This window comes from Tamandua tetradactyla, chromosome 14 (genome assembly GCF_023851605.1).
Source record: "Tamandua tetradactyla isolate mTamTet1 chromosome 14, mTamTet1.pri, whole genome shotgun sequence".
In the NCBI taxonomy this organism is placed as follows: Eukaryota; Metazoa; Chordata; class Mammalia; order Pilosa; family Myrmecophagidae; genus Tamandua; species Tamandua tetradactyla.
The window spans coordinates 88827853-88854705 of NC_135340.1; the positions used below are offsets into that span (position 1 = coordinate 88827853).

At 38.8% G+C, this 26853-nt stretch overlaps 1 protein-coding gene and 1 pseudogene across 8 annotated transcripts in view; both read right to left on the reverse strand.

The window, feature by feature from the left end:
• TDRD9 (tudor domain containing 9) overlaps window positions 1-26853 on the reverse strand; it is a 231751-nt gene that overhangs the window by 161341 nt on the left and 43557 nt on the right. For 6 of the 8 annotated variants that reach the window (XR_013162468.1, XM_077128393.1, XM_077128395.1 and 3 more), the window contains 6 exons: window positions 25711-25808; window positions 23226-23447; window positions 22472-22594; window positions 18960-19040; window positions 16347-16511; window positions 4258-4361 (listed from right to left, as the gene is read on the reverse strand). Coding sequence is in view for 7 of the 8 variants with exons in the window: in XM_077128393.1 (XP_076984508.1) it covers window positions 4258-4361; window positions 16347-16511; window positions 18960-19040; window positions 22472-22594; window positions 23226-23447; window positions 25711-25808 (793 nt within the window). In the remaining variant the exon portion in view is untranslated. Of the gene's footprint in view, window positions 1-4257; window positions 4362-16346; window positions 16512-18959; window positions 19041-22471; window positions 22595-23225; window positions 23448-25710; window positions 25809-26853 lie in introns of those variants that run through there. The other 2 variants (XM_077128398.1, XM_077128397.1) reach the window with 2 other exon arrangements.
• Window positions 658-4251, reverse strand: LOC143656354 (protein FAM136A pseudogene; annotated as a pseudogene).

Sequence of the window (26853 nt, forward strand, 5' to 3'; positions counted from 1 at the left end):
GGGGTAAGGGGTATAGTAGGTATAATCTTTTTTTTTTTCTTTCCTGTGTTCGTTTTATTTCTTTTTCTATTGTCTTTTTATTTCTTTTTCTGAATTAATGCAAATGTTCTAAGAAATGATGAATATGCAACTAAGTGATGATATTGTGAATTACTGATTATGTATGTAGTTTTATTTTGTTTCTTTATTTTTTTAATTACTAAATAAATTTTTTAAAAAAAGTAACAGAAACCTCATCTAGAGAACTGCACCATACCCCTGTCCCCCAAGATACACAGCTCCATCAATTTTAACATTTTGCCAAATTTGCCAAATCATTCTATTCTGTCCAACTATTTCTCAATCCATTTTCTGAACACTCGAGTGTAGGTTGTATACATCATGCTCCCTGAACACTTATTACTGCCATGCACAAAGACATTCACTTAAGAAACCACCACCTTAATGCAGTTATCAAGTTGAAGAAATTTAACACTGATATAAATCTTATAGTCTATATTCCAAGTTTTTCATATGTCCAAATGATGTCCTTTAAAGCCTTTTCTTCTTCCTGGATAGAGCCCACACAGGATCATTATTGCATTTACTTGCCCTTGCCCTTGAGCTGACTTCTTCCCCCACCCCTGGGGGATGGGGGGTGGGGGATTGGGGGGTGGATTAAAGCTTGTTTACTTTTTAAACCAAACCACTAAGCAAACAGACAGGCTAAACTCTCACTTCAAGTAATAAGTTATAGTAGACAAAATTCCTATCAAAAGGATAAGGTTCCAGCGCTAGGCAGGGACATGCATGTTGCAGAGGCTCCAGGCTGAATGTGGTATTTGGTAATGGAGACTGCCCCTCCTCTACTCTAAGCAAGTCACAGTTCACCTAAGCCCTTGAGTTCCTTTTCCTTCCTTCATTGCTTCTAGGGGAATCTCTTAAGAGGACTCCATTATTTTAGGGGGCTGAACAGGCAATACTGGGTTTAGGTTTTCATTTCATTCTGTTCTGTGAAAAACCAAGTCTTTTCAAAATCAGTGCTTTAAACTCTCCTAAGCAGCTAATAGTTCCTCTTTCACTGCTCACTGCCACATATTGATGTATATATATATATATCCCTGTTACAATTCCCTTTCCCACTCAAGGGACAGTGTCACCAAAAGACTGTCCTTTTGCTTTCTGTAAGACAGTCTCAGGGGCCATCACTACAGTCAGAGAGAGAGAAACTCTGCTTCCTACATTCTGTGTCACATCATCTCTCTTGTTTTTGAATGGACTCCAGGCTGAAAGATGTGTGAGAATTCCAAGAAAAACACAATTACATCTTGATGACACATAAGAATATATATACAAGGAGCCTTCAAAGTTCTCCTTCTAAGTACCCTTTCTCACAACTCCACACCTTAAAACAATTTCAGGCCTTGTATATAAAGCAAAATCAAGTAAATCAAAGGCCGAGAAACCTTTTTTTCTCCTTCTAAATTAGTGACCTTGTGGATTTTGTTTTATAAGTTATGGAAAATGGTGTGATGATGCCTCTGGTCAAACAGGAGTTCGCCAACAAACAGAAATACCCCTCCTCAAACAGTCACAAGTTAGAGAAAACTGCCAGCCTGTTAGAACCTATGTACCAAGAAAAACATGGTACACTAGAGGACTCTGTGAGTCTTCTACTGCCAAGACAAGCATGAGCCACATGAAATTTAGACTTCAAAATGCACTTCTGTGCTATCCTGGATCTATATTTTAGCACCAGTTTTTTTCCACTTCACTTTTTATGGACTGGAGTATATAAAGGAACCAGTGTCCAGAGGCAGGTGACATATTCCTTAACCTTGCTGCCATCCTTAACTTCTTCATTCATAAGTTTCACCTAAAAGACCCAAATTCCCAGAACTCTTTTGTAAAGATTCCTGCCTCATCCCCAATGGCATGAAAAAGACCCTATTTCCCCGTGGATGACAGAGACTCCTCCCTCTTCTTGGTCACAGATGGGGCAAGGTTCATGTGGCCATCCACACACTTAGTCACACAGCCCTCCAGTTGCTGCTTCACCTGAAGCTCCTTGCTCCCTGCATACAAGTCTTTGGCTTTGTCGTTGCAATGCTTGGTGCCCCTGGTCAGATGGTCCTGGGACTTCTGAAGCTCAGTGGTCACCAGGGCCTGCGCTGGAGCTGGAGGTGCTGGCACTGCTCAGTGCACTGACACACTTACTGTGTGGACACCTGGCTGTTCTCACAGCAGCTGGCACTGCACAAGAACATGAGGCCATCTTCCAGATGATCTCTCTCTCCAGACTCTTCACCATGGAGTCCACATATTCCTGCTTGTTACAGCTCTGCCATGGTAAACCTGCATGCACTAGCACCCACATGGACTAAGACGCATGGGCCAGCCCCTTACTGCAGCCTCCCCAGACACCCCCAGCTGCTCTTTATTTTTTAATTGTGGGAACAAATATACAACAAATTTTCCAGTCTTTTGTGGGATTAATCACACCCACACTGTTACAGTGCCTTCATCACCTTCCACTGCTAAAACTTTCCCATCTTCCCAAACAGAAACTCTACACCTATTATGCATTAATTCCCCATTCCCTCTGCCCAGCCCCTCACAACCTATACTCTAATTTCTGTCTCTCTGAGCTTGTATATTCTCTGTCGTCATCACGTGGCTTAAGTTTAACATCCTAAATCTGTAACAATCTCCGAAATAAACACATTTTTAGCTAAAAAAAACAAAAACAAAACAGAACTTACCAATAGCTGTTTAATAAAGAAACTCACGAAGGACACACTTTTGGAAGAATGAAAATGATTCAGGAGGCAAAGTTTAAGATGCAAGATACAATGATGAATAAAATGATACATATATTTGGATAAATCTAAAATACTGAAGATATAAAAATGCCAAACTTGTGGGAATTTTAAAAAGAGCTAAAATACTTAGTCCATAATCGTATGTATGCTAGAAGAGGATAGTACTTGAACTGTGGCCACCTCAACCCAAAGTCTTGCACAGCTCACAGAGGGAAGGTAAAGTCAACCACTAACTGTAGACTTAAAGATGTAGGTTTAAATGTTAAGGCTCAGGAGTGAAAGATAAGCCCCCTCATATTCACATGTGAGTGAAAATGACTCATTAATCAACTTGGTTTCAGTGGCTGCAAACAAGTGTAATCTACATTCTATTGTCTGTTGTTCAAGTTTTAAATGGTATTTCTGGGCCATAGTGAAATTAATACAGAAAAGATGCAGCAACACAATATAGTATAATATTTTAAAAATTATCTCTAATCACCACTTGTGATGGTTAGGTTCTAGTATCAATTTGGCCAGGTGATGTCCCAGATATCTGGTCAGGCAAGCACTGGCCTGACTGTTGCTGCAAGGATATCTCATGGCTGGTTAATAAACTAGAAGGCTGGTTTATTAAACCACCAGTTGACATGCAGCTGTGGCTGATTACATTGTGACCACATAAGGGTGTGTGTCCCACAAATGATATAACATAATCAGTTTAAGACTATTAAAGAAGAGAGACTTTTTCATTGCTTCTATGGTTATCGATCCTCTCCTGTGAATTTTATCCAGACCCTTCACAGGAGCTTCCAGCTTCACAGCCTGCCCTATGGTTTTTAGACTCTTCCATTCCCATGGCTGAGTAAGACACCTTTATAAACCTCATATTTACACATCTCTTCTGCTGGTTCTATTTCTCTAGAGAACCCTGACTAATATACTTAACCTAAAATTGTTCATAAGAGAAAACATGTCGCGAGTCTGAGACAGCAGGCTAACCAAAAGAACTTTTGGAATAACATAGGAGATTTTGTTGAGTCAAGAACATAACTCTACAATAAATGAAAACAAAAGCAAGTTACAGTTTCAACAGCTTCTATTATTGTATTGCTTTCGATTTTCCCTCAGGCTTATGAATGCTATAACTTCTGCATATCTGTAAAAATTATTCCATTTCAAAGCTATAGTTCTTACCTTTAAAACTGTCAGTACTAAAACTACATTGGTCATGGGTTTAATTTCTTTAAAGTTGAAATTTCCAGTAAATTTTTTTTAGCAAAAATTACTAAAATTTGCTAAAAAAATTTTTAGCAAAATTACTGACCTAATTTTTAAAAGTATACAATGACTACTGAAAAAGTATCTAGTTACATCTTAATACTGTAAAACACTAAAGTGTTCCCAAATGAATAACAAATTTTTAATCCAATATACATTAAAGAAAGGACATTACCACACGGTGTGTGTCTCTTACCCACTCTCTTTCATATCCAAGTCATCAAACATCTGAATTAGAGAGATAGCAACTTCATATATATCCCTGGTTATCACTGGTTCCTCCAGGAAATGAGGAGAAAGCTAAAAAACAGAAAAAGACAAAGCTGGAACACCAAAATAGGATTACAGGGGTTGGATGCGTTGGCTCTAATCTATCACTGTAACAAACATCCCAAATAAATATCTGCACACACACTAGTGTCAGGCACCATTCAAGGTTCCTTATGCAGCTAGCTCTAGACTGTCACAGCCCCTCATTCAGGCCCTGGAGCAAGGATGGGGTGAGAGTCCAGACAGATAGAAAAGACAGTGTGGCAGGGACATCCACTCTGAAGACATGGACTATGCTGCCCCAAACTTCAACAGAAGCCAGGTATTTCCCATTCCCCCAAACACCAGCCATCAAGAGCCTCAATATTTCAACATCATAAAGTGTGGGAAATAAGTCTTGAAATCAATAGGTACCATCAAGTATAAAAACTAATATCACACCTCTATCTTCCAATTTATAGTAAACTAGATTATTACATTTTACAATAATAACCACATAACTAGGCTTCTGCCTACCAAGTTTTATTAGGGCAACTGGACTACTTTTAATTATTTACTGTAAACGAAGACAAACACAGTTCAGGGGATTTAAAATTGCAGACACAGAAATGTTCAGAGCACCTGCCCACTGCCTGGCACTCAGCACTAAGTATCCCTGATGGTTTCACAGTGTGGCCCCAAACAAAGGTGGTGACACACCTGAGTTAGGTTACAATTCCTGGTCTGTGCTAGTAACTTGTATGGAACTGGTGCCACAGCTATATAACTTTTTCTACTGTATCTAGCACAATTACTATGTCATAATTTCCAAAGTATAAACAGATAAACTGCTTTTTTTTGGCCAAAAGTTACAAGGCCACTTTGTTTTAATAATTTTGCTCATCAAACTACTATATAGAAAGCACTGCAATGGATTTTGTGAAAAGCACATCAAAAGAAGTCTTCAGAGGATCAAAAGTAAGCTATAAATGCGAATCTCTCCAATTTTACTTCTCATAAATTAAATCTGCTAATATTATAAATAATCCATTTCTCATTATTATAATTCTAGTGATATTAAGTACCAGTTTATTTGTATTTATTTATTTGTTTTTGTATGGGCAGACACCAGGAAAAGAACCCGGGTCTCCGGAATGGCAGGTGAGAATTCTGCCACTGAATCACTGTCACATCGCACAAGTTTATTTTTATTTTTATTAAATGATTTTTAAGAAGCACTCCTAATAAATTCCTTTCTGCTGGTTAACTTTTCTGTAAAACAATTTTCTATCTTACCCAAATAATAACTATTATTTACAATAACCGAACTGTACAAAACAAACAGAAAAAGAATTTTTTCTCAAATTCCTCCTGTGGCATCCAAACCCATCAAGACTTGCTTTCCCCAATTAAGTAAACTGTGGAAAAGGCATCTCATCAATTCGCAACTGATCTCAAAGGCATCTCATCAATTCGCCACTGATCTCAACGGCATCTCAGCAATTCACTACTAATCTCGCAGCCTTCTGTGAATCCAAGCCCAAAGAATATTGGTCAACACACTGTTGAGGTACCAAATGCAGCTTTGCTTTCTCAAAGCCACAAAGGTGATACACAGCTATGGGCCCACAAAATCACTTGTTGAGAAAGAGCCTTCTGTGTGCCCAGGATTTCCAAGGAAACACAACAGCCAATGTCTCTACTCTCCTGGACAGCAATCAGGTAAAAATAAAAAGACACACGGGAAGGGCCCAAGATGGCGGCTTAGTGAGATGTGGAATTTAGTTCATCCTGCAGAGCAGCTAGTAAATAACCAGGAACAGTACAAAACAACTGCTGGGGCCACATCAGTGAATGGACACACAGCATACAGCAGTCTGCACAAGCTAGACCAGCAGCAAGCCCACCCAAACAGCTTCTCAGGATCCAACTGCCCTAGGCAAGGGTGGAATTAAACTTGCTGAGAGGCAAAGAGACTGTTCAGGTGAAAGGAGTCAATTCTCTTGAGACTGCTCCTTTCCCAGAAGAGGGGTGGGGCTCAGCTCAGGTGGAATTCCTCCCTCAAGGAATTCAGACCCCAGGGTCTAGAAAAGTGAAGCGATTAAAACCAGCCTACAACCTCTTCCCTGCCTCAACCACGCCCCCAGTAGGGAGAGTCTGCTGAAGTTAAAGGCATCACCTTATGCTGCTGGGACCTGCAGGCAGACAAGCACCACATACTGGGCAGGATAAGAAAAAGAGTCTAGAGGCTTCATAGGAAACCTTTCAACCAGCTGGGTCTCACCACCCTCAGGGAAAACTGATGCAGGTGACTCTTTCCTCCTGAGAGGAGGCCAGTTTGGTTTGGGAAATTCTGAATGGGGTCTATAAAACCTAAGTGGACCCTTCTAAGGGGAGGAGGGAAGCAGGGCAAGAAACAAGAAAACAAGAACTGAAAAATTCTGATCTGTTAAACAAAACCTAAGCTACAGGTCCAGAATAAGCTGAATTGAATGTCAAAGAACAGACAGACAACAAAGGCATCCAGCAAGAAAATCCTAGGTAAAAAAGTGAAAATCTCCAGAATAAACTGATTAAGGAAATTAAAGGCCTAGACACCAGCAAAAAATAATGAATCATACTAGGAAAACTGAAGATATGGCCCACTCAAAGGAACAAATCAACAACTCAAATGAGATACAGGAGTTGAAACAATTCATTCAAGATGTTCAAACAGACATAGAAAATCTCATCAAAAATCAAATCAATGAACTGAGGGAGGATATAAAGAAGGCAAGGAACAAATGAAAAGAAACTAAAAATCTGAAAAAACAACTCACAGAACTTATGGGAATGAAAGGTGCAATAGGAGAGATGAAAAAAATAATGGAAGCCTACAATGTTAGATTTCAAGAGGCAGAAGACAGGATTAGCAAACTGGAGGATGGGACATTTGAAATTGAAAAGCAAAAGAAAAAATAGGGAAAATATCAGCAGGAACTCAGGGAATTGAATGACAACATAAAGCACACGTATATATATGTGTTGTGGGTATCCCAGAAGGAGAAGAGAAGGGGAAAGGACAAAAACTATTGGAGGAAAGTATCACTGAAAATTGCCAAACTCTTATGAAAGACTTAAAATTACAGATCCAAGAAGTGCAGCATACCCAAACAGAATAGATCCAAGTAGACATACTTCAAGACACTTACTAATAAGAATATCAGATGTCAAAAAGAGAGAGAGAATTTTGAAAGCAATCCATCATATACAAGGGAAGTCCAATAAGACCATGCATATTTTTCTGAATAAACCATGGAGGCGAGAAGACAGTGGTATGATATGTTTAAGATACTGAAAGAGAAAAACTGACAACCAAGTACTCTATATCCAGCAACATTGTCCTGCAAAAAAAAGAGGAGGAAATTAAAACATTTTCAGACAAAAAGTCACTGAAAGAATTTGTGACAAAGAAACCAGCTCTGCAAGAAATACTAAAGGGAGCACAAGAGACAGACAGGAAAAGACAGGGGAGAGAGATGTGGAGGAGAGTGTAGAAATGAAGACTATTAGTACAAGTAAAAATAAGAAAAATTAGATATGACATATAAAAACCAAAAGGCAAAATGGTAGAAGAAAGTACTACTCTGACATTAATAACACTAAATGCTAACAGATTAAACTCCCCAATCAAAAAATGTAGACTGGCCGAATGGATTAAAAAACAAGACCCATCTATATGATGTCAACAGAAGATGCATCTTAGACCCAAGGATAAACACAGGTTCAAAGTGAAACATTGGGAAAGGATATTTCATGCACACAACTATCAGAAAAGAACAGGAGTAGCTAAACCAATATCCAACAAATTAGACTTCTAATGTAAAACACTTAAAAGAGACAAAGGACATAATATGTATTAATAAAAGGAACGATTCAACAAGAAGACATAACAATCATTAATATTTATGCACCGAACCACAGTGCCCCAAAATACATGAGGCAAGCACTGAAAGAGAAATAGACACATCTACTATAATAGTTGGAGACTTCAATTCCCCACTCTCATCAATGGACAGAACATCTAGACAGAGCTTCAATAAAGAAACAGAGAATCTGAACAATACAATAAATGAGCTAGACTTAACATTTATAGAACATTACACCCACACAGCAGGATACACCTTTTTCTTAAGTGCTCATGGATCATTATCAAGGACAGACAATATGCTGGGTCACAAAGCAAGTATCAATGCTTTTATCAAAAAAGAATAGCAAAAATCGAGAAATTAACTTTCCACTTGGAAGAACTAGAGAAAGAACAGCAAACTAACCCCAAAGCAAGCAAAAGGAAAGAACTGATAAAGATTAGAGCAGAAATAAATGAAATTGAAACATGAAAACAACTGAGAAAATCAACAAAGCCAGAAGTTGGTCCTAGGAGAAAATCAATTAGATTGATGAACCCTTAGCGAGGTTGACAAAAAGTGAGAGGATGCAAATAAATGAAATCAGAAATGGGAGAGGAGACATAACACTGACCCTGCAGAAATAAAGGAGGTAAAGAGAGGATAACAGACAATGTAGAGAAAACAGACAACTTCCTAGAAAGGCACAAACAACCAACATTGACTCAAGAAGAAACAGATGACCTCAACAAACCAATCACAAGTAAAGAAACTGAATTAGTCATTAAGAGGCTATCAAAAAAAAGAAAATACCAGGACCAGATAGCTTCACAGGTGAATTCTACCAAACATTCAAGAAAGAATTAGTACCAATGCTGCACAAAACTCTTCAAAAACACTGAAGAGGAGGGAAGGCTACCTAATTCATTCTATGAAGCCAATATCACTCTCATACCAAAGCCAGACAAAGATACTACAAGAAAAGAAAATTACAGACCAATCTTTCTAACTAATATAGATGCAAAAAATTCTCAACAAAATTCTTGCTAATCAAATCCAGCACCTCATTAAAAGAATTATACACCATGACCAAGTAGGATTCATCCCAGGTATGCAAGGATGGTTCAACATAAGAACATCAATTAATGTAATATACCATTATCAACACATCAAAGCAAAACATGATCATCTCGACTGATATAGAAAAGCATTTGACAAATTCAACATCCCTTCCTGTTGAAAACACTTCAAAGGATAGTAATAGAAAGAACCTTCATGAACATGATAAAGGGAATATATGAGAAACCCACAGCTAACATCATCCTCAATGGGGAAAAACTGAAAACTTTCTCCCTAAGATCAGGAACAAGACAAGGATGTTCACTGTCACCACTGCTATTCAACACTGTGTTGGAAGTTCTAGCCAGAGCAATCAGAAAAGAAAGAGAAATGCAAGGCATCAAAATTGGAAAGGAAGAAGTAAAACTCTATTTGTATATGATATGATACTGTATGTCGAAAACCCTGAAAAATTCATAGCAAAACTACTAGAGCTAATAAATGAGTACAGCAAAGCGGCAGGTTTCAAAGGTCAACACTCAAAAATCTGTAGTGTTCCTATACACTAGTAATGAGCAACCTGAGGGGGAAATAAAGAAAAAAATCCATTTACAATTGCAACCAAAAGAATAAAGTATTTAGGAATAAATTTAACTAAGGATGCAAAAGACCTATACAAAGAAAACTACTAAGAAACTTCTAAAAGAAATCACAGAAGACCTAAATAAATGGAAGGGCATACTGTGATCATGGATTGGAAGATTAATATAGTTAAGATGTCCATTCTACGTAAAATGATTTATAGATTCAATACAATACCAATTAAAATCCCCAAAAAATAATTTTCAGAAATAGAAAAACCAATACCCAAATTTATCTGAAAGGGCAGGGTACCCAGAACAGCTAAAAATACCCTGAGAAAGACAAATGAAGTCAGAGGTCTCACACTACCTGACTTTAATGCATATTACGAAGTTACAGTGGTCAAAACAGCATGGTATTGGCATAAAGATAGACATACTGACCAATGGAATCAAATAGACTGTTCAGATGTAGACCGTCTCATCTATGCACAACTGATCTTTGATAAAGGCAGTCAATCCAACTCACCTGGAACACAACAGTCTCTTCAAATAAAAGGTGCCTGGAGAACTGGGTATCCACATGCAAAAGGATGAAAGAGGATTCATATCTCATACCTGTTCTAGTTTGCTAGCTGCTGGAATGCAGTATATCAGAAACAGAATAGCTTCTAAAAAGGGGAATTCAGTAAGTTTCTAGTTTACAGTTCTAAGGCCGAGAAAATGTCCCAATTAAAGCAAGTCTACAGAAATGTCCAATCTTAGGCATCCAGGTAAAGACACTTTGATTCAAGAAGGCCAATGACATTCAATGTTTCTCTCTCAACTGGAAGGGCACATGGCGAACATGGCAGTGTCTGCTAGCCTTCTTGTGGCTCAACAAAAGGGACTCTCCAAAATGTTTCCTCTTTTAAAGAATTAATGGGTGGAGTCACAACTCCATGGAAGCTATCTGATCAAAAGTTACCACCCACCAGTGGGTGCGTCACATCTCCACAGGAACAATCAAAAAGGTCTTAGCCGACAATACTGAATGAAGATTAAAGGAAATGGCTTTTCTGGGGTCCACCACAGATTCAAACCAACATACACCGTATACAGAAATTAACTCAAAATGGATCATAGACCTAAATACTAGATCTAAGACCATAAAACTTTTAGAAGAAAATATAGGGAAATATCTTATAAATCCTACTATAGGAGGCAGTTTCCTAGATCTTACACCCAAAGCACAAGCACTGAAGAAAGAGATAAATGGGAACTCCTCAAAATTAAACACTTTCATGCATCAAAGAACTTTGTTAAGAAAATAAAAAAACAGCCCACACACTGGTAGTCAATATTTGGAAACGATACATCAGATAAGGGTCTAATATCCAGAATATATATTGTTCAACTGAACAACAAAAAGACAAACAACCCAATTATAAAATAGGCAAAAGACATGAACAGACACTTCTCAGAACAGGAAATACAAATGGCTAAAAAGGCACATGAAAAGATGCTCAACTTCCCTGGCTATTGGGGAAATGAAAATCAAAACCACAATGAGATAATATCTCACACCCACCAGAATGGCCATTATCAATAAAACAGAAAATGACAAGTGCTGGAGAGGATGTGGAGAAAGAAGTACACTTATCCACTGTTGGTGGGAATGTCAAATGGTACAACTACTGTGCAAGGCAGTTTGGCAGTTCCTCAGGAAGCTAAGTATAGAACTGCCATATGACCCGGCAATACCATTGCTAGGTATCTACTCAGAGGACATGAGGGCAAGGACAGAAACGGACATTTGCATACCAACATTTATAGCAGCATTATTTACAATTGCCAAGAGATGGAAACAGCCCAAATGTCCATCAACAGATGAGTGGATAAACAAGCTGTGGTATATCCATGCAATGGAATATTATGCAGCTCTAAGACAGAATAAAGGTATGAAGTATGTAACAACATCAATGAACCTTAAGGATGTTATGCTGAATGAGATGAGCCAAAAACAAAAGGACAAATAGCATATGGTCTCACTGATATGAACTAACATTAAGGAATGAACTTGGTAATTTTCACTTAAGAACAGAGGTCATCAGGAGATAGAAATAGGGTAGATTTTGGGTAACTGGTGCTGAAGGGATGCAGACTGTGCAACAGGACTGATTGTAAAAACTCAGAAATGGATAGCACAATACTACCTAACTGTAATACAATTAGGTTAAAACACTGAATGAAGTTGAATGTGAGAATGATAGAGGGAAGAGGGTTGGGGACACAAATGAAATCAGAAAGAAAGATAGACGATAAAGACTGAGATGGTATAATCTCTCAGAATGCCTAGAGTATAGAATGATAGTGACTAACTGTACAAATTTAAAAAATTGTTTTTGCAGTAGGAAGAACATAGGAATATCATTACTGCAGGGTGTTGACTACTGATAGTAACTAATATTTTAAATTTTCAACTGTGTGAGACTAAAGCAAAAAATGTTTATTTGGTACAAAATTTATATTTTGACTACTGCATTTCCTAATATAACTTATGTAGACAGGTTAATTGAACACCATTAAGCACATGGAACCTTGAGTAGGGCATGAGATTTTGTTGATTTGTTCAGAGGGATACCCTGATAAATCCGAGTGATATAAACAGTGAATAAAAAAGTATCTGCAAAGTCCCCTCTGGGGAATGGTGAGAAAGGGGGAAAAGTCAACTTCCCCAAGTTGAATTCTTAATATTCTCACAAACATTGTGGACAACCAAAGCTATAGGCTGAGCCCCCAGTCTTGGGGGTTGTTCATATGAAACTTAACCCCACAAAGGATAGGTCAAGCCTACTTAAAATTAGGCCTAAGAGTCACCCCGAAGAGAGCCTCTTTTGTTGCTCAGAAGTGGCCTCTCTCTCCAGCCAACACAATAAGCAAACACACCACCTTCCCCCGTCTACGTGGGACATGACTCCCAGGGGTGTGGACCTTCCTGGCAACGTGGGACAGAGATCCTAGAATGAGCTGAGACTCAGCATCAAGGGATTGAGAAAAACCCTAGAATGAGCTGAGACTCAGCATCAAGGGATTGAGAAAACCTTCTCGACCAAAAAGGGGAAGAGCAAAATGAGACAAAATAAAATCTCAATGGCTGAAAGATTCCAAACAGAGTCAAGAAATTATCCTGGAGATTACTCTTACACATTAAATAGATATCACTTTGTTAGTCAAGATGCAATGGAGAGGCTGGAGAGAACTGCCTGAAAATGTAGAACTGTGTTCCAGCAGCCATGTTTCTTGAAGATGACTGTTTAATGATACAGTTTTCACAATGTGACTGTGTGACTGTGAAAACCTTGTGTCTGATGCTCCTTTTATCTACCTTATCAAGAGACAAGTAAAACATATGCAATGAAAATAAATAATAGGGGGAACAAATATTAAAATAAGTTTAGATTGAAATGTTAGTGATCAATGAAAAGGAGGGGTAAGGGGTATGGTACGTATGAATTTTTTTCTGTTGTCTTTTTATTTCTTTTTCTGAATTCATGCAAATGTTCTAAGAAACGATCAGATGATGAATATGCAACTATGTGATGATACTGTGAATTACTTATTATATATGTAGAACAGAATGATCAAAAGTTAAGAATGTTCACATTTGTTTTATTTGTTTTTAAAAATTAAAAAAATTAATAAAAAAAGAGCAAAAAATGTTTTTGCATGAGGAAGAACAAAGGAACGTCAATACTGCAGGGTGTTGAAATCAGATGGTAATTCATGTTTTAAAACGTTAACTTATGTGTGAGACTAAAGCAAAAATATTTATTTGGTACAAAATTTGTATTTTGACTAGTGCATTTCCTAATATAACTTGTACGAACAGCTTGGTTGAACATCATAGTACACGGAACCTTGGATAGGGCATGGGATTTTGTAGGTTTGTCCAGAGTGATGCCCTGATAAATCCCAGAGTGATTTGGACAGTGAACAGGGATGTATTTGCAGAGTCCCCTTGGTGGGATGGTGAGAAGGGGGAAGGATTCAACTTCCCCATTTGGAGAATCCTTGATATTCTATCAGTGAGAACAACCAAATCAATAGGTCGAGCCCTCAATCTTGGGGTCTGTTCATACAAAATTTATCCCTACAAAGGACAGACTGAGTCTATTTGAAATTGGTCCTAAGAGTCATCCCCAGAGAATCCATATTTTCTCATTTCAAATTCCTCCTTTGTTGCTCAGATGTGGCCTCTCTCCCTCAGCCAACAAGACAAGCAAACTCACCACCCTCCCCAAACCTTCTTGAACGAAAGGGGGAAAAGACAAATCAGACAAAATAAAGTGTCAGTGGCTGAGAGATTTCAAACACAATCGAGAGGTTATCCTGGAGGTTATTCTTATGCATTTTATAGATATCCTCTTTTTGGTTTAAAGTGTATTGGAGAGGCTAGAGGGAAGTGCCTAAAACTGTAGCGCTGTGTTCTAGTACCCATGTTTCTTGAAGATGAATGTATGATGTGGTTTTTGCAATGTGACTATGTGATTGTGAAAACCTTGCATCTGATGCTCCTTCTATCTACGATGCTGACAGATGAGTAAAAAATATGGATTAAAAATAAATAACAGGGGGAATAAATGTTAAAATAAATTGAGTAGATTGAAATACTAGTGAACAATGAAAGGGAGCGGTAAGGGGTATAGAAAAAAAATAGAGGGAACAAACATTAAAATCTATGGAGTAGATGGAAATACTGGTGTGTTCAATGAGAGGGAGAGGTGAGGGGGTATGGTGTGTTGTGAGTTTTTTCTTTTTTCTTTTTATTTCTTCTTCTGGAGTGATACAAATGTTCTAAAAAATGATCATGGTGATGAATATACTACTATGCGATACTGTGAGCCACTGACTGTACACCATATACAGAATGTTTGTATGTTAAGAATGTTCATGTTTATATGTTGTTTTGGTTTGAAAATACAAAATAAATTAAATGTAATAAATTATTTCAAATTCTCTGGCCCTCAGGAAAACTGTCACTTAAAGAGCTGGGATAAAAGAAGTGTACATTTTAATGGTCATCACTGGTTTAATATGATTAAGCCAACATAAGTAGATTTAACAAAAACGTGCTTTCTTACATTAGGTCAAACCTAGGCAACCATCTCACTGTAGTGGACACTAGTTTTTAACATTACAAATGCTTTAAATAAAAGTCAATCTCGTACACAGAGCAACGTGTGGCAGCATCTCACAAATTTACAGCCGTCTCCTCTGACCCAGCAATTACACTCCTAGAGATTCTTAACCTTAAAAGTTCTGGCCTAAACAGTGTGCTCCCCCGGGGACACTCACAAAGTCTAGATGCAATTTTGGTTGCAACGAATGTCAGGGGTACAGGCCAGGGACATTGCTAAGCATACTGCAGTGCACAGGACAGTCTCCCACGACATAGAGCTATCTGGTCCAAAACGTCAGAATGCTGAGGCTGAGAAACTCTAGCCTAGAAAATATATTTGCACATGTGCAAAATGACATGTCATGGATTTACTGCAGCACTGTCTATATTGACAAAAGTCCAGAAACATCAGCTATTCATTAAATAAAGGTATACCCCCAAGGAGTGTTACACAGCTCTAAAATGAGAATGAGGAGCCCACATACTGATATGGAAAGATGTGAAAAGGTAAGTGAAAAATGCTAGGTGCACACAGAATGCTGCCACTGATGTTAAAGAGCAGAGGCAAGGGTGGGCCACAGTGGCTCAGCAAGCAGAGTTCCCACCTGCCATGCCAGAGACCCGAGTTCAATTCCCAGTGCCTGCCCATGCAAAAAGAGAAAAGAAAAGAAAAAAAAAAAGCGGAGGCAATACGTTTTTAAGTGATTGTACATGCACAAAAATTTCCAGAAGGATTTATAAGAAATTAACAACAGTTTCCTACAGTTGGTGGGGGAGTTGGGTGGATAGGAGACAGGAGTAGGAAGGAAATAGTTTACACCTGCCTATACTTCTGGATTGTCTGAACCTGTAAATGTATTACCCACATGAAAACCATTTTAACTGCAACCTTCCCTACGAATGCATTACCATAGTTCTTTACTGTCCTAATCACCACAATACAATCATTTTAGACCCAAAAACTAGATAAGAAAATTTAGATTAGATATATATATTAAGTTAAAAATTCTAAATTCATTCAAAATAAAATTACTCCCTCCTTGAATTGGATTTATAATTCTGTAACTGACCAATATCTGACATTTTACTTTTCAACACTGGCAGGCATAAAACCAGTCCCAATACTTTTCACAGGGATGAACAATGCATCTATTTATGCTCAGCGCTCATAGCTACAAGCCAAGAGCTTCCTTCCTGTCACTTCTCTCCAGTCCTGTTTCCTGCCATCTCTCCACTCCAACTTCCAAGTTCCAATAGGGTCCTACCACCCAGAGGTAACAATTACAGGTTGGACCAAATACAACAGGACACTGACTATAAGAGAAATCAGGCATTCTACCCCACATACTCTGCTATGATGGATATGCACCAAGTCGTCAAGATAATATTCTTCAATCGAATGGGGCTTGCCTTCCACTTCGAAAATATATGCAGGATTCATCTTGTTCTGAACAGGAACAGCGAAATAGTCTGCAAACTCTTTACCATTAATGGTGGCTGACATCAGGATTACCTGTAACGTACAGTCAGAGAACCATGAAACAAATAGTAATAACTAGAAATGAAATACTTTCTAAATTCCAACCTTATCTTCCTCTTTGTTCCTGTATTTAATAACTTTTGAAATGTTCATACCTTGCTTTACATCTAATATAATACAAATATCAGTTTAAGGAATTTTCAGAGATACCAACTTTTACTATGTCTCTTCAGCTATTTTATCAAATGAGAAACTACATACTTCCAAAAAAGCTAAATTATAACCATTTATCTAAAAAGAAACTTTGTCAGAAAACTAATTGATAAAAAAAAAAGAATAAATCACTAGATGACATGTTCCAGAAAAGTGAGGGCATCCACAAGGAAGGGGAAAATAAGGGATCAGGCCCTGGCTATACCCTGTAGCTTCCCAGACGCAGCTGCGCAGCATCCAGGAGTAGGGTCCATCCAGACAGTGGGATGTAGAGGCTCGGAACAAGTTTGCCAAAAAGGAACTTGGAATGATACACTTAAGAAACTCAGCCAAAAGCTGACAGGAACAGCATGCCCAGCCCATCACAGACACCCTGAAGGAGGTGGAGGCATCCCAGAGGAAATGCTGCACAGGTGGCCAGATGACACAGGCACCTGGAAGGCTGCTGATTGACCACAGCACTCTGCAATTAGCAGCTCTGGATTATAAATCTCAGCAGAAATGACAAAAGCTGTATACAGACATGATTAGCACAACTTTGAGTATAAAAAATGTCTTTATTTTCTCCTTTGACATTACATACAAATGGCAAAAATCACGGTTATGAGAATAAGTCATTTTGGAAGTCTGAGGATGGAAGGAATGCAGAGAGAAGCCACCTGGGGTGGAAGAGTGGCCCCCAAGGGACACAGCCCCATGACACAGTGCCATCACTGAACTATCTTCTAAGGAGAGGGGCAGCTCGGGAACTGGGGCTCCCTTCTGAGGACTGGGGAGCGAGTGCCGAGTCTGCCCCCAGTCATCAGCGACCTCTTCTCCAAACACACATGTCAGCAGCCTGCCAGGACACCATCCCCTAGGGCAGGCCTGGTACCAAGTGTGGCCAGCTGGAGGTGACAGCAAGATCAGTGGACTGGAGGGCAGTGCAGAGAAAGGGGACAGAGAGAAGAATATCAGAGGAACAAAAAGGGATTGCTAAAGTGATGGTGGGAGAGGAACAGGAGAGTCCTTTACAGCCAATGCTGTCTGTTCTCTTACATCTAGGTCCTCTGACAGCAGCTTTCTTTCAAAAAAAATAAAGACTAAAAAAATTTTTTTTACAAAACCATTTAGAACTTGACTCTATCTACTTGGTCCAATTCGATGCACCGTATAAAGTTCTGTATTTAGAAACTACGCTACGTCCGTATTTTTTTTTAAATTATGAAACATACTGGAACTGACAGGCCATTTCTTACTACTTAGACAAAGGCACCAAACTCCTAACCACCATTTTCAACAGTATGACAAACTTTTTTTAAATCACTAACATTCTTAACTTTCATTACTACTGAAAATTTTAAAATGTCATCAAATTATTTGAAGTCGAAAAGGAAAAGTCTTAAAATGACAAGAAAGGCTCTAATCTGTTGAACAATCTTCAGTGCCACTTTTAAGTAATGATTTCAAAAAAGGAATGAAATAGCCAAATTTTCATTCATCTCTTGGTCATGCCAAGCAGTAACACAACCTACTGAAAATGTGAGAATGTGACCATTCTAAGGTGAAGTTTTTCATCTCAGGGGGAGGTGGGAGAAGAAGAAATGCTTCCTTAAACAAATAAACATTTGAAGACAAACCACATCATGATTTAGAAACCAATGGTTTTCCAGTAACAGTACATCCTTTAGCAGTCCCATTACATGCTCTCGTTTCTAAGACTGTTTCTAAAAGACCTCTACTTAGCATAGCTGGGTGAACCTATGTTTAGACTTGGTAGACTGCGTAATTATTTAAAACCCTTTGCTATTTTGGTCTAGTTTATGCCCTCCTCCTTTTGGTTCAAGTAAGATATAAACAGTATTTACCTGACTTTCAGTTAACGCATAGCTTACATCTCCAAAATACTAGTGCATAAACTGTTCTTAAAATTCAGTGTGCCATAGTGCTATTTTCAAAACAGGGATTGCATGCTCATTCACTTACCTTTCAATTGTGATACTTATCCAACCAAAAGCACTGCTCCAATACCCTGTATTTCATTACATTCAACTATTATTAGATTATTTTCTGCAGTCTGGAGAAAGTTTTAGAATTTAATACATCATATAACCCCCCCCTGCACTCTCACCTTAAGAGAATACACTTTGGCCTGCTGGAATACCACACATGATAGTGTATTTTTATGAGTCACTGCTTTCAACTGTTTCTGCTAAAGCTAAAGAGAAACAAAACCAAACAATAAATCTTAACCCTAAATGTTTCTGTTACTTAAGAAATAAAATTTACCTTCACAAAACGTGAATTTGTTCTTAAAAGTTTGCGGACTACCAAGAGCAAGAAATCCATTTCTTCAGTTCGTTCATGTACCTACAAAATAAAAAAGGGGGCACTACCATGGCATCAGGCAGACACATCATTGCTGAAGGGGGTCTTCAATGGAGCACCTGGGAGACATGGTAAATAAATCAGATGTCTCTGGCAGAGGCAGTTTTCTGGGGGATCCTAAGCACTCCTGGTCCACTGGCCCACAAACCAAACAGTACAGAAGAAGGACCCACAGGTTACTGTCCTGCTCAGTGCATCTCACTGGGGCTCAACTGACATTTGGGGCAGAGCAATGTTTAGTATTCTTGCCCTTCCCACTCCATGCAGCAGGCCCTGGGTCACTGTGATTACTAAAATCACCCCCATTCATCCGCAGGTACAGAGGACCACTGACCCAGCCTCTCTGTACCAAGCCCTGCCCCATGACACACCTCTGCCAAGACGTAAAGTGACACTGTTACCATAGCAAGCAAGCACAGGGATGGCAGTATGCCCGCCTGATGGTCTCCTCCTGACTTGATGTTCAGGGCAATGCAGAGCTGTCACTCACAAGGGTGGGCAGAGCTGGCCCTAAAAGAGCTGGGTCAGTCAAAACCAGGTAAACCAGAACCAGATTAGGATCCGAGGTTAGCAGGGAGAACTTTAACAGCCATGACCCAAATGAGAACTCGGGTAGCGCAGCTGCTCCATGGCCCTTCCAGATAGAGGTCACTTGTGCTATGCCAACCCAAGGGTCTGAGGTGCTCTACCCCCACCCCACAACAGCTCACAGCAGAGGCAAGGTCACACACGGCTATTTTTCTAAAAGAACCCAGTCAAGGTACCTCAATGGAGAAAGGGACAATGAGATTCTGTTCTGGGACACCACACTCCTAATGTGGGGAGTCAGCTGCTCAGTTTGAGAGGGAGTGCTCCTCTCCACATGGGGCCACTGACCCCATAACCACTCCAGGTCTTATCATCTCCTTGTTTCCCACTGAAGAAAGTATTCAGGGAAGTAGGGCAGAGAAAAGAAAACAAACAAAAACAGCCATACCTGAAAATAATTTACCACTAATGTAAAAACAGCTGGATATCCCAGCAAAATGTAGTTATAAATCTAATACTTATGCCATCCCACAACCCAACTACAGTACACTTCCTCAACATCAACACTGCCTCTTTCTTGAGAAAGGAAAGCAGAGGCCATCATCAGTGATGCTCCCAGATGCCTCCTACAGCTTTCAGCTCACCACCAACTCTGCACTTAACCCTTTCCTCTGACTCTACAATAAAGTCTTTCCCCAGCTTCTCAAGGCTGGCCATTTCTCCTCCTGTGCCCTCTGAGAACCACACTTTCCCCTCCATCTCCAGGATTTCCTTCAGCCCACTCCCTTCTCCAGAGCACACAGATTCACACATAGATAATACACAGTCAGCCGTCTCCCTCTGATCAGTGGCCAAGAGCACAAACCATGCCTTATTATTCTCTATAACCTTGGTACCTAACAAGGTACATTTTTCATAGCTGGTACCCCATACATGTTTATTCAATGAATAGTTTGCCTGAAACAGTTTATTTTCTTTTTCAAGATCCGAGAAGTTAAAAATATTGTTTTGATTCCATTTTAAACTGTCTGGCCAACTTCTGCTCTATATTTCTTCTGAAACCTTATTTTCTTGCAGAGTATGAAAAATATTGTTTGTAAACCTAGAACTTAAGATGCCCATTCATTTATTATGTAAATAATCATTAGAGAGCCTACAAGATGCCAAGGAGGAAGTGACAGAGCAGACAGTAGTCATAACACTGTAGCAGGATGGCAGTCTGAAGCTGCCGTGCCCCATGCACAGCGAGCCCTTGCAGAGAGTAGTTGCCTTGTTCAAATCCTATGGCCCAGCTTCAGCACACAATGTCAATAACAGGGTATGCCACTCACGTATGTGTGTGTAAAGAAAGCTACGTAAACAGTCAGAAAGATGGCAGATCTAAAGAACATACACATGGACATTAACAGTACACACTTTAGAAGAAAATACCCAGCTATGAGTTCAGCAACACCATCTGTTATCTGGAGACTTAGCACTGAACTTCATTAAGCTTTAATTTCCTTTTATATAAAATGGACCCAATATGTAATAAAAGGCTCAAAAATAACTACAGTGAATTTTGAAATACCATGTTTTGGCATATTGACTTATATTAAATTTGGATTTCATCTCCACCTAATATAAGGAAACTCAAATTTGCCAAAGGTCATAAAGAAAATTCTGATCCACACCATAAATCACACAAAGAACCCCAACAGATCATTTTGCTACCTTCCCCTATTCTCCCAAACACCACAGCATAATTTAAAACCAAGTAAATGCCCCTGAAATTTTAGTGCACTAGCTCAGGCTTGCCTGCAGCATATTTTAGTACAGTTAGTAATCACACACTTGTTATATATACGATGATCATGCACATATCATCTACATGTAATTGATCACATCCATGTTAAAAGAGAAGGGAAAGACCGCACCCTATTAGCTGCCCAAACATTCTTCCAGGCAAATTTTACAATCTTCCACAAGTCTTGCAACCTTCCAGAAATCCTATAAATTTGCTGATGTTTCTAATTCTTCTAGAAGTAAGTACAGCTTCTCAAGACATCATTACTGAGGAGGTTTAAAACTTAAGAATTGGTTAAGCATATCCAAAGCTCCCATGAAAATTGCTCAAACACATCTGTCTACCTCAAAAAAACTCTTCTTTCAAATTTAAACAAAATCAACTAAATATTCCATCCTTACTGAGAAAAGTTCCAAAAGTGTGAGGAAAGGAAAAAGTAAAGAAAGCTAATATAGGCAAAAGACAGGGTTCACAATACTTAATTACAGGTGTTTTTTTACTTTTTGAAAGGTAAATAGGGCGTTATCTCTATTTTCGTTACTGATTTTTTAAAGCTATTATTGCCCTTCATTTGTACTAGATGAAAAGTACCTGTGATGTGGCTGAAACTAACTATGCGATTAAAACCTTTTTAACTGGTTGTGGCTAAGATTCTAAACCAGGGGTCAGGTGACTTCTCCCGTAAAGAGTCAGAAAGTAACTATTTTGGCTTTGTAGAACATAGTGTCACAACCCTAACACATTAGTGTAAAAGCAGCCATAAGCAATACAGAAATACAGATTTGGGTAAAACAAGTTCTGACAAAACTTTATTCACAAAAGTAGGCACCAGATTTGGCCCAAGGGCCATAGTCTGTTAACTCTGCTCTAAATAGTGATTTTAGAAATGAAACTCCTTTTCATTGTCCTCAAACTTTCCGCTGATATTCTGAAACCAAGAGCTAAAAACGAAAAAAGGAAATTAACATTCATGAGGAGAATAAGCAGATACAGACTCAAAAACTGTGATGATACTTTCTTTACATTAGCCGGCCTGGTGCTTTGTTGCGGATTAACAACATGAACGTAAGTACAGAGCTATTTTTAAATGATCACTTACTTCATCAATGAAGACATGAGTGAATTCCATCAAACTCTTGGCACTAACTATTTTCTGAAGCAGGACCCCAGTTGTCATATAAATTAACTTGGTGTCTTCTGTTGCTATTTTCTCTAACCCTACCTGAAAATCAAGGAAGGAAAAAAAGAAGGAGAAAGTTTCCAGGTTTAGATGTCTTGTATTTAACTAGAAAAAGATTAAACAAATTTATAATGAAGGTAAGAAAGAGAACAAAAAATTATTGATTATCACAAAAAATGTATAGAGCCCAAATTAAAATGGAAGTTCTCAAGATGACCTAATTTTTTTGTGGGGTGGGAGTGGGGGAGGCGTGAGCTGGCTCTCCTCGTCACACTACCTATAACATTTTTATGTTGAAACAATTGTGTAAGAAGACTCATCTTCTAGACTACAAAGATGCAATTAAAAGGACAAAATCATGGAGAGCCATGGTGGCTCAGCAGGCAGAGTTCTTGGCTGCCATGCCAGAGACCTGGGTTCGATTCCCGTATCTGCCCACGCCAAAAAAAAAAAAAAAAAGACAAAATCATAAAAGTCATGAGCCCAATAATTCTCACTTCTTTCCCATTTTACCAGGAAAGAAATTAGTTATTTTCAAGAAATACAGTTTCACTGTTTTTTAAGTTACGCCGATGTTCTGCTCTATCAGCAACTGGTTTCATTTTCATTTCTAGCACAGTGTACTCTCATCAGTATGAACAAAGAGAGGGCTTGCGCATGCTCTAGGTCTCACCTGGTAGCCCACTAAACCACCCAGGGTCCAGGAGCGCTCCTTACTGATCCACCTGGCAATGCTGCTGGCCCCTATTTTCCGGGGCTGTGTGACCACAATGTTGCAGTAGGTAGAACGTTGAATATAATGATCCAGGATGTACTGCGGGAGTTGAGTACTTTTACCACTACCTGTGGCACCATGAATAATTACCACAGAATTACTTTCTATCAAAGAAATAACCTAAAATTAAAAAAACAATTATCTTTCACAATTGCCACTCAATTAACAATGGTGGAAAGTATTATCTATGCAGCAAGCATTTATTTTTGAGAGACTTTCATGATTTACTTTTCCCTCATCTTTGAAAGTTAAACTATTAACCATCTAAACATAACTAAAGAATACAACATGACTACAAATGGTTATTACATTTAAAGCAGATTCTACTACTGTGCAACAATATTAATTTCTATGGAAAAGTCAGGCCAGGCTAATTTCACCTCTCTAGGTCTCAATTTTTCATGTACCAAAATGAAAATACCAAATTGGATTTCTATGACTCCTGCTAAGCCTAAATTTCTATTATTTTAAAATCTTGTAATAAATCTGCATGTAATTCTATTAAGACACATGACATAGCCATTATTACACTCAAATGGTTTAAAAATTTCATTTGAAATTCTTCAGACACATTTTTAACCATTAATGTCCACTTCTCAGATTATATGGAGCATTTTAAAAACCAATTCAACTCCTTCTACCCTACCCCACCTCCACCCTAGACCTAATTAAACTCTCTTATCCCCCTAACAATTGATATGGGTGGGGAATACACATTAATTTCAGTACTGGCCTCTAAAAAATAATTAAAGCATATTCTACAGAAGTTGAATGAATTAATCTAAAATGAAACAAAAATTAAAATTTGGACCATGTACAATTCTGTTTTATCTGTGGCTGTTTTTTCCCACTGGAAGAGCTGAAAAAAGGTTTCAATATACTAACTTTTAAACACATTTAATAACAAACAAGTCAGAAACCAAATCATCCTGCTGACAGATCTGGCCTGGCATCATTAATAAAATGATGTATCAAACTGTATCAAAGGCAAAAAAAAAAAAAAGCAAAAGCATAAAGAAAACCCAGGGGTTACTCCCAGGAAAATAGGCCAGACTCTTGTTTTTGATGCTCACCCACATGCAACTTGTTTCTGTAGGGGAGAAGCTAAAACTACCCATAAGTAGGCCTAAGAGTTGCTTCCAGGAAGCCTCTTTTGTTGCTCAATGTGGCCTCTCTCTAAGTCGAACTCTGCAAGGGAAATAATTATTCTCCCCACTTTGTGGGACATGACATTCATGGGTAAAAGTTTCTCTAACAATGTAGGGAAAGACTCCAGGGGATGAGTGGGGCCCTGGTGCCACGGGATTGACAATGCCTTCTGATCAAAAGAGAGAAAAAAAGTACAATAAAGGCATCAGTGGTCAAGAGGGATCAAACTGAGTCAAGAGGCTGTTCTGGAAGCTATTGTCATGTAAGCTTCAGTTACATAGTGCTAATTGCCAAGGCTTTCTAAACCCCAATCATCGTCACTCCTGTTGACTCTTAAGAACATCAAGGGATCGAACTGAGATTCTATAAAGCTTTCCTACACCTAAGTTTGCTGTCCTGGAACCTATAATTCCTGGAAGGTTCCCAGGTCAGATAAATCCTGAAACCCAGAGAAACCAGCCTCTCTAAGATTATCAATTAATTACATTCTCCTATCCTTTAGTGTTGATACCACTTATCAACATGAAGGCAGAGGGGACATTAAGATCCCTACAGACTGGGGGAAGGATCAAAGGAGAAGGAAGAGATATAACAGAGAAAACAGTATTTGACAAATGTATATGGCTGCTGAATCACTATATTAATACTCCTTCTAGCCTCAAATATTTTGGAGCAGCTAGGAGGAAAAATCTGAGCTAGTGAAATGGTAGCTCATGACAAATTTTGGAATCTGTTCTCTAACTACTTGCTGAAGTGTGCTTTGAAAATGACTGCTTTTATTTTCTTTGCTTTGTATATTTTAAAATTAAAAAAATAAAATAAAAACCCAATGGAATTCTGGAGAGATCTGCAGACTAAGGTGAATTACTTGCTTTATAAAAAGATTTAGCATCAAGTTTCTCTAAATAAGCAGCTCTTCTGAGCAAGCGCTAGTGTTTCTTTATTTCAGGGGAAAGAGGAGGGACCTGATGACCAGCTAAATGCTAGGAGATCTACTCAGGTGAATGCTCAACAAATTAAGTTCGGCAAAAGTCAAAAGAGGAACAGTACATGTAGCCACCAGGTGAGGCCTAGGCAGGAAGTCCCACACACCCCTCCATCTTTGCCCGTGGGCATGGTGGGGAGGGGTGGATGGTGCATGGGACACCTCACATCTGGAAATAGTAAATCCCGAGTGCACAGCCTCAGACATTTATTCAAATGGCAAAATTGCATTAGGACAAAATAATTTTACCTCTTCTTTACATCGATTTATAGGCAAATCAAGGTATTTGTAAGTCGTCTCTGGTATGCAAGTCACATTGCTCAGCTTAGCCACAGGTGGCTGAAGACCTGGATTCAGACAAAACACAAACACAAATGCTATTTCTTTTCAGAAAAATAACACGGTAAACAATCCAAAGTAATATCTTATCTATATATACAGCACATATATAACATATAAAATAGAGGTCTACAGGCTAACACTACAAGCAGGGTGATCAGAAAGTCCCTTCATAGCCCACTTTAGAATGTATACAAGCTAAAAGAACATATACTTATCTCTCCAGTACAGCTGTCAGCATTGCAGACTTAGAGATGAGTTAACACACAGAACTTGTCCCTTTACTAAAGGGTACTAAAATGGTTAGCTCAAAGAAAAACTTGTATTACAAACGTCAACAGAGTACACCAATTTTTAAGCATTCTTTCCTTGCTACTAATTAAGTCTATAGTAGACAGCCAAACACAACTTGAGCACTGCAGCTTTCATAAGAAGGGGCACTTTACTCTAGGAAGAGTGCACTTGCAAAGATGAATGATGCACCAAATGTGACCAAGCTTACTTATTTAACGTCCTCTTGTAAACACATGGATGCTCTCTTGGCTAGGACAAATTTTCTGGCCCTCTGGTCATCACCTGTCAAACTGATAAACCATCAATTCATGGGATGCATACTTTTATTGGTAGGTAAATATTTACCTCCAAAATAAAAACTTTTGTGCTTCCCTGTCTCTTCCAAATTTAGTCCTAAACTCCTTTCCCTGTCTAGGGCTCTTTCCCCTACAATCTACCTTTTATTTCCGCCCCCCCCCCACACACACACACCTTCACTCTCCAACTCTGACTTCTCCTCCCCTCTACTTTTTGCCATCATCCATCCGTTCGGCCTGAAACACATGCCACTGACTCAGGAGAAAGCAAGTTCTGATTTCTGCCCTCTAGAGTTTTCTAATCTCATCAACCTCAGTACTGATTGTCAAGCTTTTCTTTCCATTGTTATATCTCAGTTTCCTTCACTTCTCTCAATTTTTTCAGAGACTCACTGATGCTTTCCTGGTTTCCCGACTGGTAGCCCCGTCTTCATTCTCACCCCTTCAAAAGACACTCTCAACT